At 37.5% G+C, this 12,588-nt stretch overlaps 1 protein-coding gene across 5 annotated transcripts in view; it reads right to left on the bottom strand.

The window, feature by feature from the left end:
- The window catches only part of LOC117703140 (uncharacterized), a 135,423-nt gene that overhangs the window by 108,592 nt on the left and 14,243 nt on the right, over window positions 1-12,588 (bottom strand). For all 5 annotated transcript variants that reach the window (XM_076928856.1, XM_076928857.1, XM_076928859.1 and 2 more), the window contains exons 11-19: window positions 11,351-11,379; window positions 11,183-11,255; window positions 9,136-9,206; window positions 7,853-7,916; window positions 7,260-7,288; window positions 7,088-7,175; window positions 4,655-4,833; window positions 576-627; window positions 122-171 (exon numbers count right to left, since the gene is read on the bottom strand). In XM_076928856.1, coding sequence (XP_076784971.1) covers window positions 122-171; window positions 576-627; window positions 4,655-4,833; window positions 7,088-7,175; window positions 7,260-7,288; window positions 7,853-7,916; window positions 9,136-9,206; window positions 11,183-11,255; window positions 11,351-11,379 — 635 coding nt within the window. The remainder of the gene's footprint in view (window positions 1-121; window positions 172-575; window positions 628-4,654; window positions 4,834-7,087; window positions 7,176-7,259; window positions 7,289-7,852; window positions 7,917-9,135; window positions 9,207-11,182; window positions 11,256-11,350; window positions 11,380-12,588) is intronic.

Genomic DNA, 12,588 nt, shown 5'->3' with positions numbered 1-12,588 from the left:
GTAACATTTGATAACGAATGAGAAAATAAGTTTAAGTCATGAGATGTGTTACTGAAATGAATTTACTACAGACAAATTATTCACAGTTTTTTTTCAAAAACAAATATGGTATTGGACAAACCTCAGAGTGCTCACTTGAATCTTCATCTTCCTGGAATATGGACGGCTTATCTGTACAATGTAGTCACAGAAACATTAAAGAGTGCATTTGTTTTTTTTTTTTTAAAGAGTGCATTTGTTACAGTGAAGTTAAATACTCATACTTAAAAATATATTATGCATGTGTATATTATCACTGTTATCACTACACTTTAATGTTTGTATATTTTGATAAAACAAGACAAAATTTGATATAGTTGAAGCATTTGTAGAAAGACATTGTTACAGTAATAATTAAACAAGAAAAGATATTTAAAAACAATGCTTATGGGAAAATATGCATATTTGTGCTTTTTTTTTTATCATATTGGGACTTGGACATAAAAACTTTTCACAGGAATTTTCAAGTTTATCATCATTATTACTGTTATTCCCCCTATTAGCGTAGGTGAAATCATCATTATTCATTTGCTTACTGGAAGGATTATCTTGGTTTCTTTCCCCTGCAGGCTGCTGTGTTTCTTCTTCCTGTCATGAAAAAGAAAAATAAACTTCAGAAATGATGTCTTCATTCATTTTCTCCATCACTCACTCACTTTGTCAGTCACTAAAGCAAACATATTTATATTCTGTCAAGTTTTAGACACAATCTCGTGAGATGCTTTTTTCAAATAGAGTCAGTGACTCATGATAAGAAATGAGAAAAGTTTTAGTTCATTATTTCTATCACTGAAGTGAATTTACTACAATCACATAAGGAACAATCTATTCTTCGTGTGATTCTTAGGAAATGTTCTAAACATGATATCAAAATTTGAAAGACAGAGAAAGCAGACTGGGAGAGTGCACAAGGCCTTGGGCATGGGGCACCACATGAGGCACCATGAGCAGAAAGTGGACTGCAGTTATGGTAATGAGCTGAATTGGTCAAGGATCAAGGCCAAATCAACAGAGAAATATCTCATTCTGGTTAGAAGATGACCACTCCTCTTCACCGCACAGGCAACCCACACAATAAGAACTAAGGTATTTCAGAAGAAAACATTATACACAAATCTCATTTGCAACTATGAAAAGTAGATAGCCATAATATAGGGAGGAAGGGTAAGAAAAATATTTCAAAATAGTTGATGATAGGCCAGCAAAACATCTCAACAGATGTGTGTGATACACAAGGCTGCCTGATCTGAGCTCAATTCTCAGAATTTGTGTTGAATGGAGAGAATAGACTCCCAAAGTTGTCCTTTGACGTCCACAGGCATGCAATAGCATGTGTATGTTCATGCACATATACAGTGAAGAGGAGGGGGAGGGGGAGGGGGAGGGGGAGGGGGAGGAGGAGGAGGAGGAGGAGGAGGAGGAGGAGGAGGAGGAGGAGGAGGAGGAGGAGGAGAGTAGGTTGTAAATGCAGTCACCTTTGTGATATGAAACCTGACAATCAGATAGAAAGCCAAGAGTGAAATTGTGAGGATGGCTTGAGTCCAGCATTTCCACAGCTTCAGTTCGTGATACTCACTTGACAGTACTTTTGATAAAGGGGAAAATAGAGATCAGTGTAGAGTAATGGAGTCAGGCAAATATAAGGTCAATCTCTTTGGTTTCAGAGAGAAAACAAGTCACTCAGCAGTCCTAAAGACAGGTTTGCACTGGGACATTAGCAAATATTAGATGGCATCATTCAGGGCATACATATGAGTTTCAGGGGCAAATATGTGTAAAAAATATAATTCTGCCATGATTAATGTGTATGGATACAGAACCCTAAGATGCTGAGAACAACAGAGGTGGCAAAATAAGAGGAAATAATGTCTTGGTGGTCAGCTTTTGTTTCATGTCTATAGAATGCAATTATATTGACATGTACAATTTCTGATATCCAGGATACAATGTAAATATGCATACTAAATTTTGTGGAAAACATTTCAGTATAAAAAATATTCACCGAGAAAAATCTGTTTCCAATGTAACTATTGGATAACTGCTCTAGACCGAAAGCTCACTCCAGGAGATGTAACTATAACCAGCGCAGCTTGTGCACTTGACCTGAGACTAGATGGCCCAAGGATCCAGAGGCCAGAGTCAAACCAAACAAGACTGGCCAAAAAAAAAAAAAAATGAGATAAAATAAGGACACAGTAGTGATATTTAATGACTCCTAATGATTTTCTGCTATACTCATAGATCAGTGCCTTGCTGAGCCATCATCAGAGAAGCTTCCTCCTGCAGCAGATGGGAACAAATACAGAGACCACAGCAGACTTTATGCAGAGTGAGAGATCTTGGATTGCTCAGCCCTAAATGGGAGGTCTGCATCAGATCCTTCCCCTCAGGGATCAGGGAACCTGGTGGATGAGGAGGGTAAAACAGTGTAAGAGCCAGAGGGGATGGAATGGAAGACACTAAGAAAGCAAGGCCCTGTAAATCAACTGAGTCACGCTCTTATGAACTCACAGAGGCTGACCCAGCATGCACAGGGCCTGCATGGGCCTGTACCAGGTTTGCTATGTCTATATTATGGCTTCCAGTTTAGTGTTTTTATGGGATTCTTGAGTGTGCAAACATGTGAGCATCCGTATCTTGTGTCTTCTTGGTTCTTTTACCTCTGTCTTTCAGCTTCCATGTGATAATTTTTATTTTATCTTCTTACATTTTATTTTGTTTTGTTTAAAAGAAATGAATGAATGAACAAATGAATGAATGAAAACCTAGGCACTATGGTGAAAATTAACAACTGAACTTGTTATTTATACCTGATAGGAGAGGGGAAAACAGTTTTCTTCAATGGAATGAGAGTGGGTATATCAAACACTCCAGGGCAGGTCTCATGCTCAGGCGTAGCTGAGCGAAAAACAATGGGCTCTTCAGTGTGTGTGTGTGTGTGTGTGTGTGTGTGTGTGTGTGTGTGCAAATATGTGTCCATGTGTGCACGTGCACATGTGTCTGTGTGTGCATTCATGCACGTGCGTGTGTGTCTGTGTGTCTGTATGTGCATGCCTTTATTCGTATAAAATTTTTTTTGTTTATTTTCAACTTCTTGAGTGCACATATGTTCTCATCTATGACTGTGTGTGTGTGTGTGTGCAGGCCAGAGATTGATTGTGTTCCTTCTTCTAGGATTGTCTCTTTTGGCTGGACTGGCCAGCTAACAAGCAGCACTGATACGCCTATGCCCACCCCACCCCCAGCACAGGGTTATACATCATCAAGCCTGGGAATCTGAAATCAGCAGGTTCTTGGACTCGTATAACATTTTATCCTCTGAGCAATGCCCTAGTCTTCACCAAACTATTGTCTGAATCCAAATAGCCAGTAATTTAAACTTTGATACATAGTATTTTGTCTTTTTGAGACATGGTCTCACTATTATACAGGACTGGCTGTCCTGGAGTTTACTATGTAGACCAGGCTGGTCTCAAACTTAAGAGATCTGCCTCCTTTACCTCTTGAGTGCTGTAATTAAGGGCATATTCAACCATGCTTGGCTTAATATTCAGTATGTTCAAAATACTAAGATGTTGAGAAATTTCTAATTCCTTGTAATTCCACATAATGCATTTCTATGCTTGTGTTTCACTAAATTTGAATTAAAAACTTGCTTCTGCCTACATGTTTTATATTAACTCAAATTGAATAATGTAAAACTTCACATTTTATTACTATTTTATTCATGTGGGTTTGAATTAAACTATGCTAGTGGCTTCTGTCTTGTGTGTTCAATAAACACAAATAATCATATAATAACTATATAAATGTTGTTCCTTCCATGAAAGAAGCATGAGTTCTGATGAATCTTATATGGGATGATTGATGGGTGGCAGCCCCACTTGGCTCCTGACCAGAAACATGTAACTAAACTAGGCAATGTTGGAGATCATGGTGGATTGACAAATCAGATGCAGAAACACTACTTGTGGCAAGGGAACATTTAGCTGTGAGAACTCATCTGTGGAAGGTAAGGAGAGAAAAAATGCAAAAGTAACAAATAAAAATACAAAAAACCCCACCAAACAGAAGGAAAAGGTTTGATACTTCAATTCTAATTGTACGTAATGATAGCGTCATGCAGCCTATGCAGTGTCTGCACCAAGTCCAGGCCACACGTCCTCTCAAAACATTAGAGATAGCATTGTGAACTATTTGCCTTTAGTATAGGTCTACATAAACGAGCCAAAATCAAGAGAGATGGAAAGATAGAATTCCAACTGTAATCTGAATGATACTGACAGTGTAAAGCCACAAATTCTTAACCACTGGGCACGGCCAGTCTCTACTTTTTATCATTTAAAGAGGTGATCTAAATGGAAGACCAAAGATAAATGGAAAAAAAAATGCTGTAAAGCTGAGCATAAAATTTGATAAGAGGTTACTGGTAGAACACTCTTAGAATACTCTAAACTTTATAATTACATAGAATGTTTTTAAAAAAAAAAAAGAAAAAAGAAAAACTAAAAATTTCTATTGATTCTATAAGATGACTTGAAGGTGTTTGCATTTGGCTGGGGCTATGCTATTAAACAAAAGAAAACATTCAATGAGAAATTAAATGTTTCTTTACCACGTGTGAAGGGTGTCTGGTGCCATCTTTGTCAGCACCTCCATGCTCATCATCACCATCCTCATCATCACCATCCTCATCATCACCACCTTCTTCATTATCACCATCATCACCATCATTGTCTTCTCCCTTCTGTTCTTCTTCTGATGACACTTCGATGACTACCTCTGCAGACAAATCTATATATTTTGTGAACATAAACATTAAAAATAATACACAATAATATCAATATCTAGAAATGCTTAAAATCAATAATAATAAAGTACGTTTTTATTTTCCAAAGGAACTCCAAGTAACCTTAAACTTTACCATGTGACATGCTCTGACATTATCCATTAAGATTCCATCTACTATCTCAAGTGGTCCTGACGATGGCTCTCTCTAGATAAGCAGGACTACCACAGCATTGTGTTGGAAGATCTACTCATTGTGGTAACTATGGCAAACTACTTATTTATGTGTCTATACATTTCACCCTCAGATGGGACTGGGCAATCTTTTCAGCCACCTAATTATAGTCTCTCTTTGTTTTGCTCAAGAATCAATCTCTGTGCATTTTCTAGGTGATGGCCCAGCACTTTTGAAAGTGTTCTTGAAATGTGCTGTATCTCTCCTTGAGATGATGCCTGACCTGACACTGAAAGAGCGACTTTAGGCAGATATAGGGCAGGAGGGGATGAGAGCATGGGCAACAACAGTGGATGGAGAGGAATATTAATAGAGTCCTCATCAGAGAAGCATCTGTACAGTCACTGCTGAGGACAGAAATGCCAGCAATGCCAGGGAAGAGAACTGCAGACAGATTCCTGCAGAGGGAGGTTATGAGAGTCGTGTAGCTTTGAGAAGTTGGGTTAACTTCTTCATGTTGCATTGTGTACTCTAAAAGTGATAGAGAACAGGCATAAGTGGAGAATGAATGAGTGCGGGTGGATGAATTCAGAGAAGAAAATAAGGCAGAGATTAAAAAAAGAAAGTAAAGGGCAGACAGAGAGGTAGCGGTCTCAGAAATACTGAGACCTTATAACCTTATAACTCAATAACCTTATTGGTGGCAAGAAGAGAGTGATTGTGTTAAATGAAAAATGCACAAATCTGAAACCCTGAAGTACAAAATACTAGTAATTACTGAGGATAGATAGATAGATAGATAGATAGATAGATAGATAGATGATAGATAGATAGAGTCAGATAATAGATAGATAGATAGATAGATAGATAGATAGATAGAGTCAGATAGATAGATAGATGATAGAGTCAGATAGATAGATAGATGATAGAGTCAGATAATAGATAGATAGATAGATATGATAGATGATAAAGAGATGATATATAGACAGATGACAGATAGATGATAGATAAATATATAGATAGATATAAATGGTATAAATGTAGAAATACTCAATCCTTTGTAATTATCCTATGTTGCTCAATATTTCTACTCCACCGTAAATTCTGAGGACATCCACTTAGCTCTTGTTCTAAGAATTCTGCTCTTTGTTGCTACAAAGCTGAGTAGAAGTAATAATACTAAGGAGTAAGAGAAGGTCTGAGGAGTAACACACACAGAAGCCCGTGCAACATCAATGGGAAAATCCCCCAGTGTGAAAAGGAAGAAAACGCAACAGCTAACATAATAGGTAAAGAGGTAGGAGGATTTTTTAATTCATAGCCTACTCAAAAGTCTACAACGGTATATCTGATGGTTGTTACACAGCATTAGCAATGGATTTATCAGCACTTAACTCCTACAGAATGTCGTCTCAATTTATGCTGAGATTACAAATGGACTGCATGTACAATTGAAATGATTCTGTTTTCCTCTTTACGAGACCATATCATGCTTTGCAATCTCACTAACACAGAACTTCTGGGAACAAGAAATGTCCTGCTTCAGCCTCTGGAATGGCTGAAAATAGAGGCGTGGATATTGACACTCGGATCTCTTGTAAGCATTTTTAAAGTTTGGGAAAATCTAAGATGTCTAATGATAGCCTTTATAAATGCCCACGTTGTTTAGCGTAAAAACCGAAAGCTTCTAAGCCAGTCCCTATATTAAAACAAAACAAATCAAACCTTCTATTTATGTTTGTAATGAGTCTCCCCAGAACACTGATGGCAGTAGTGAAAATTGATTTCTCTATGTCATATTTTGCAACAAGTATTGAAGGAACAGAATTAATTTTGGGAGCTGAGCATGGTGGGTCGTGTCTTTAATCCCAGCACTCAGGAGGCAGAGGGGCAGATCTCTGAGTTTGAGGTCAGCCTGTTCTACAAAGTGAGTTCCAAGACAGCCAGGGTTAAACAGAGAAACTTTGTCTCAAAAATAAATAAATAAATAAATAAATAAATGAATGAATAAGAATTAAGATTGAGAAAATGGTAAGCAGTTATAATATTTTTTCTTTTCAGATTCTGTTGAAATATAAAATTTACCTGAATTGAATGGTTTTAACACGATTATTTCTACGTCATCTGAGGAAGACTTTTTCTCCATAGTTGTAGGCTGGATAGGATATTTAGGCTGGAAGCAGGATATTTAGTAAATGTTGTATACTTTACAATGTATATTCTTAATAATTTAAAGAAAAAAGGTATATGCCTTTACCTTCGAGGAATCATCTTTCTCATCCCATGCTAAAAGGAAATAGGGAAAATGGACAAAGTTATAAAATATGACAGTACCCACTCTGGACACATGAAGAGACAGGATGGGATGGCAATCATGCTTTACTTGAAACTGATGCTTTTAAGTTTAATATTTACTCTGGTTAGCATAAAATATGAAATGTAAATCATGCTGGTTGATTGCATACTTAACAAAAGTGTTTTCATATTAGTTGAAAGGAAATGTACAATTCATTTTTTGAGAATAAGTTTCCAAATTGATGGGAGTAAATAGTGGAACGATAAAGTTCCAGAACGATAGTTTAAAAACCATCCCTTTAATCATACAAATGGTTGAACAAACATTTTTTTACTTTATGTGTATACATTTTTTGCCTGTACATAAAAATGTGTAGCACATACATGCCGGGTGCCTGTGGAGGACAGAAGAGAGCAACCAGTCCTCTGAAATCTCTCATGAATCACCATGTGGCTGCCAGGTCCTCCCCAAGAGCAAGGAGTGCTCTCAACGGCTGCACCTTCTCTCCATACCATGCTCTCAATAAAGCTTTTGAATAAAATAATGTTTCTTACCCAACACTTTTTCTTGTGTAATGTCTTTGCTGTTTTCTTCTTCATCCTCAGAGTTATGACTGTTCTAGAAAAATTCACATCAGGGAAAAGTAGCATAACCTTTTCTAAACATTATCTAAAAATCCGACACAATTTTTTTTATTTTGAAAGTTAATTAGAATACACTAAGAGTGAGTCAGTCCATGTCACTAAAGACTCTGGCCTGTTCTCCCTTGATCAGGCCTGTGCTTTTCTTTCATGGCTCCTCAGGCTTTAATCAAACATGAGTGTTGACAGCAAGCACGGTCTTAAAAATTCTAATATTTGATCTCATGAAAACCTTAGCAAGGAAACCACCTTTAAAATACCTTATTTGTATTTCAGACCTAAAAGAATATTTTTACGACACATATAAATTCTTAAATATTTTCTTGCTATAAACCCAACATTAGTTATTTAAAATGTTTTAATGGACGTAAAATATTATTTTGAAATATGATACCCAGCTTGAGAACTGAACCTGCAGAATATAACATGGAAAATAAACAGGAAATCCCAGATGGTACTTCATTCAGCCTGCAAAAATTTACCTTGTGCCTATGTTCATATACAAGTTTGTGTGTTGAGAGGTGTGTGTTATGTATGTGAGTATCCATGTGTCAGAAGGCCATTGCTGCCACTTACTGACATAACATTAGTGTCATAGTTCCCTATAAAATTATTTGGTCCTAATATATTCTTATGGACACGGAGACTAATGCACAATGTTAGTGTATTTAGTGATTTCCTTCACTGAGATGAAAACAAAGAGGAAAGATTGCTCTACTTATTCCGGAGGGTCCATCATGGAAGGATTAGTCATTGGCTGGCCAATGCGGTTGTTAAATTTCCTAGTCTCTCTTGTAACACAACACTGAAGTCAATCAGATAGCAAAGGAAGGATTCAAAGTTTAACTGAAGTGTTACTGGCTGGTAACATGAAACTACACACTTGACCCCAGTGGCCTGTAACTGGTATGTTGTTTGTGACTTCAGCTGCTTTTCCATTAGGTCTGATTCTTACATGAACTTTCTGTAGAAGGTTAAACAAATGAAACTCCAACAGTCTACACACTCACAGACAAAGTGTAATTACACGTCAATGTCCTTTAAGAGTATTCTAAGTTCTATAACTAGTTGAAACACTCTAAAAATGAAACACGGAATCATCTGCTAAATCTTCAGGGCAGTTTGAGGAAAACTCCATTGGTCTTTAATCTCCAGTCAAAGAGAGGGCAATATTAAATGAGAAATTGAAACTTTACCAGTGACCAGTCATTTTCATCGTGGTCAGCCGTCTTTGCTTTTTCCTCTGAGGACATTCCTAAGCCTGGTTCTGGACATAAAACAGACATGTGTATATCACTTGTATATGGTGAAACTACCTTACTAACAAGAGTTAGATTTTAAAAAGAGTTAAAGTTACATTTTCCATAGCAATATATATAATATTACATAGAGAAAGAGAGCATTATATAGCAACATATAGCTATTTAACATTAGTGATAATAAAAATGGCACCTGTATTTTTCCAAGAAATTATTTGAATAAGCTTCAAAGTTTGTTTATAAAATAGATCCAATTATTCAAAGCATCTGTGCACCATTTACATAGACATTGTATGTTTTCAAGATGGCATATAAGCATTGCAAAGATTTGTCCACAATTAATCTACTCAGCACACATGAACAAAACCCCAACAACAAAAATTTTAAATGCCATGTGAAAAAAAATACTCTACACTATTTTCTACTTCAAAATAACTTTTAAGCTACTCAAAAATGTAGTCATCAAAATACTGTTCTTGCATACATATTTATCAGTGGAGTTGCTCCTTCATCTGGCACGTTTTTAACTGCACTATTCTGACAAATGCTTCACACTGTGTCTTCCCTCATTTTGTCACCCTCTCCCTGGATGTACAGGAATTGCTTTCATGTAGGCTGTATACATGCCTTAAGAGTTCCTTTTACAACCTTAACATGGGAATTTATTGATGTATATGCTTCCTAACACGTCTACTCATACACTGGGAGCTACAACATTCTTTTCCTTCCTTCTTCTTTCTCTTTTCCTTTCCTTTCTTCATTTTTTTAGATAGAGTCTCCACTAAAGGGTGTGGATAGACAGCAGCATTACACAATGAAGATGAAACTAGACAGAGTTGAAGTGAAGCATCCAGAAATACTTAGAAATTTATAACACAAACACCAATTTCCACCCTAGAGGAATTTTAATATTTTTTTTAAAGTACTAATCTGGATTTTTGAAGAGCAGAACCCTGGTCATTAACATGGACAACTAGCAAATGCAATAAGAAGGGTCCCAGGGATCCGCCAGCTGTGGACACTTTGTGGATCACATCCCCATGGCCTTGCTTTGGGATGTACAGCCCTATGGTCAGTACAAAGGGGATCCTGATGCTTTCCAGCAGGGGTTCTGTGTGTCTCTTCTACTGAACCATGTGAGAGAAGGAGTGGCTTTGATCACAGTGTTTCTCATATGTTATGAAATGCCCTAAACGGATCTAAAAACAAGCAAATAAGAATAAAGGTAAAAGTGAAGACATTTTAACTACAATTAATTCACTTTGAAGGATATATACGTTTGGATTTATTATTTATATTTATTACATTATACAATTAACCACATTATATGTTATATAATGATAATTATATAATAAATATATTATTTATATCATATCTCATATGTAATGATGCCAGTAAATTAACTGGAAAAAACCTGAATCACTAATAAATGATCTACTGTCAAGATATAAAATGGGCTTTCCTTTAACTTTGAATAGAAACCATCCCGCTATGTGTCAAAGCTAGTCCAGGACTCCAGGCTCCAGGATCTGAGACTCTGAGTTATGTCACAGCATTTGTGTCTCAGACTTTTTATTTCTATTTTGACTGATTTTTTTCAAATGATAATAGATACCTATATCAATCATATAACACACTCATACATAGTTGACTTAGGCAATGTTCTCAATAGTACCCAGTCCCAGCATGAGTAAATCAGGAGAATCTGGTGGGCCTCGTGATTAGCCTTGGGAAGCACCTATGAGGGACAGAGATTCAAAACTGGTCAATGTAAGGTATTGAAACAAATTGGGATAAAGAGCTAAGTTGAAACTCATTCGTCGACATCTCATGGATTTTTTTTTTTTATGAGAAATGAGTGTCAATGACACCACCTGCACTGGCCCCAACAAATGTCACCATCCCCAGTGGAGTGGGAGTGGGAAGCCTATGAGTATTAACATTTCGTGTACTTTGCTCCCAGTAAGTAGAACTGCAGTCTTACCTGACTGTGGTGGGTTTGCCTCTGCCTCTTCCGCTGCTACATTTTGAGGAAAATCTTCCATTTTGGTGGTAGGCTGGATGGGTTTTGAAATAAGGTCATTGGTAAATGTTGTATGTGTCACACAATATCTACTTGGTTTCTTAAGATAAAAATCATAAACGTTGTTACCGTTGAGCAAGCATCTGTCTCGGTGCTCTCTAGAAAACAACAGGAAATACGATCATGCACAGGGCGAAGGTGACAGCATTCATGAAGACATGGTAAAGAGCAGAATTCTAAGGTTCATATCGGCACATTTTTACTTTGGTTTTAAATGATCTAACAGGCACTTAGAAATTTATTTTTCTAAAAATGACGACTTCTCACTTGAATTACAATGCCATTTAAAACAGGATTAAACCTTGGTAGCCCTCTTTCTGGACTTAGTCTCCTGTGCTTTAGACCATCTGCTAACACACAAGCATATTAAACAAGGAGAGTATTGTCTAGGAACAAGTGACACCTAACTTACATGGGTCCTATTCAGGGCTGAAGTCACTGAGACAACTGACTGTCAGCATTTAGTTTCCCCATCTAGACTCCCAAGTGGTGTCTGGAGGTCTACATTAATATCGTAAGGCCTGTTCTGGGAGAAAGGAGGCTTGTAGGGTAAACCTTTTCCTGAATGAAGGCAGTTCTAGCTACATTAACATGTCTGCGACCATCAGCTTTATAGTTACAGTACATCATTAGGGGCTGTCCAAACGGGGACTCAGGACAGGAAACTGATGACAGGAACTGAAGCAGAAATTGTGGAGGAACGCTTGCGTCTCATGGCTTACTCAGGCTGCTTTCTTAAACAACTTAAGACCACCTGCCCAGAAGTAGTCCTTGGGAACGGGGCCCTCCCAAGTCAATGATCAATCAAGAAAATTCCCCCATAAACTTCCCTAAAGAGCAATCTGATAGAGACAATTTCTTAATCTACATCACTCTTCCCTTGATGTTCTTGCATTATCAAGTTGACAAAAATCTAGGCAGCATCGGAATTATCCATGAGGGCAGGGTTGTCTCTGGAGCATGAGCCACTGTCTCCTGAGAAGCAGTGTGTTGTCTCAACTAACCAGGATTCCCTTCAGATCGTAGTACAGGATCAGAACTGGCACAGCGTGCATCCAGACCACACCTTGACCACAACTCCTGAGTTATACCAGCTCTTCAGCCTGGCTTAATTCTGACATTATTTGCACCTAATCCTGTGCCAGGACCCTGAAGATAAGCCTGAGACTCCTGGATTCTGTTATGTGTCCCACTTCCCAATGTCTACTTCCATTCACACTTACTGGAAGCATTAATATTCCCATTGTGGTGGGTGGATGTACATAGCTCTTCGGGGCTGCTGAACCTTTTGCTCTGAAACTATAAGT

This window comes from Arvicanthis niloticus, chromosome 2, assembly GCF_011762505.2.
Source record: "Arvicanthis niloticus isolate mArvNil1 chromosome 2, mArvNil1.pat.X, whole genome shotgun sequence".
NCBI classification, from domain to species: domain Eukaryota; kingdom Metazoa; phylum Chordata; class Mammalia; order Rodentia; family Muridae; genus Arvicanthis; species Arvicanthis niloticus.
The sequence above is the reverse complement of the archived record's forward strand: the minus strand, read 5'-3'. Positions and strand labels throughout refer to the sequence as shown.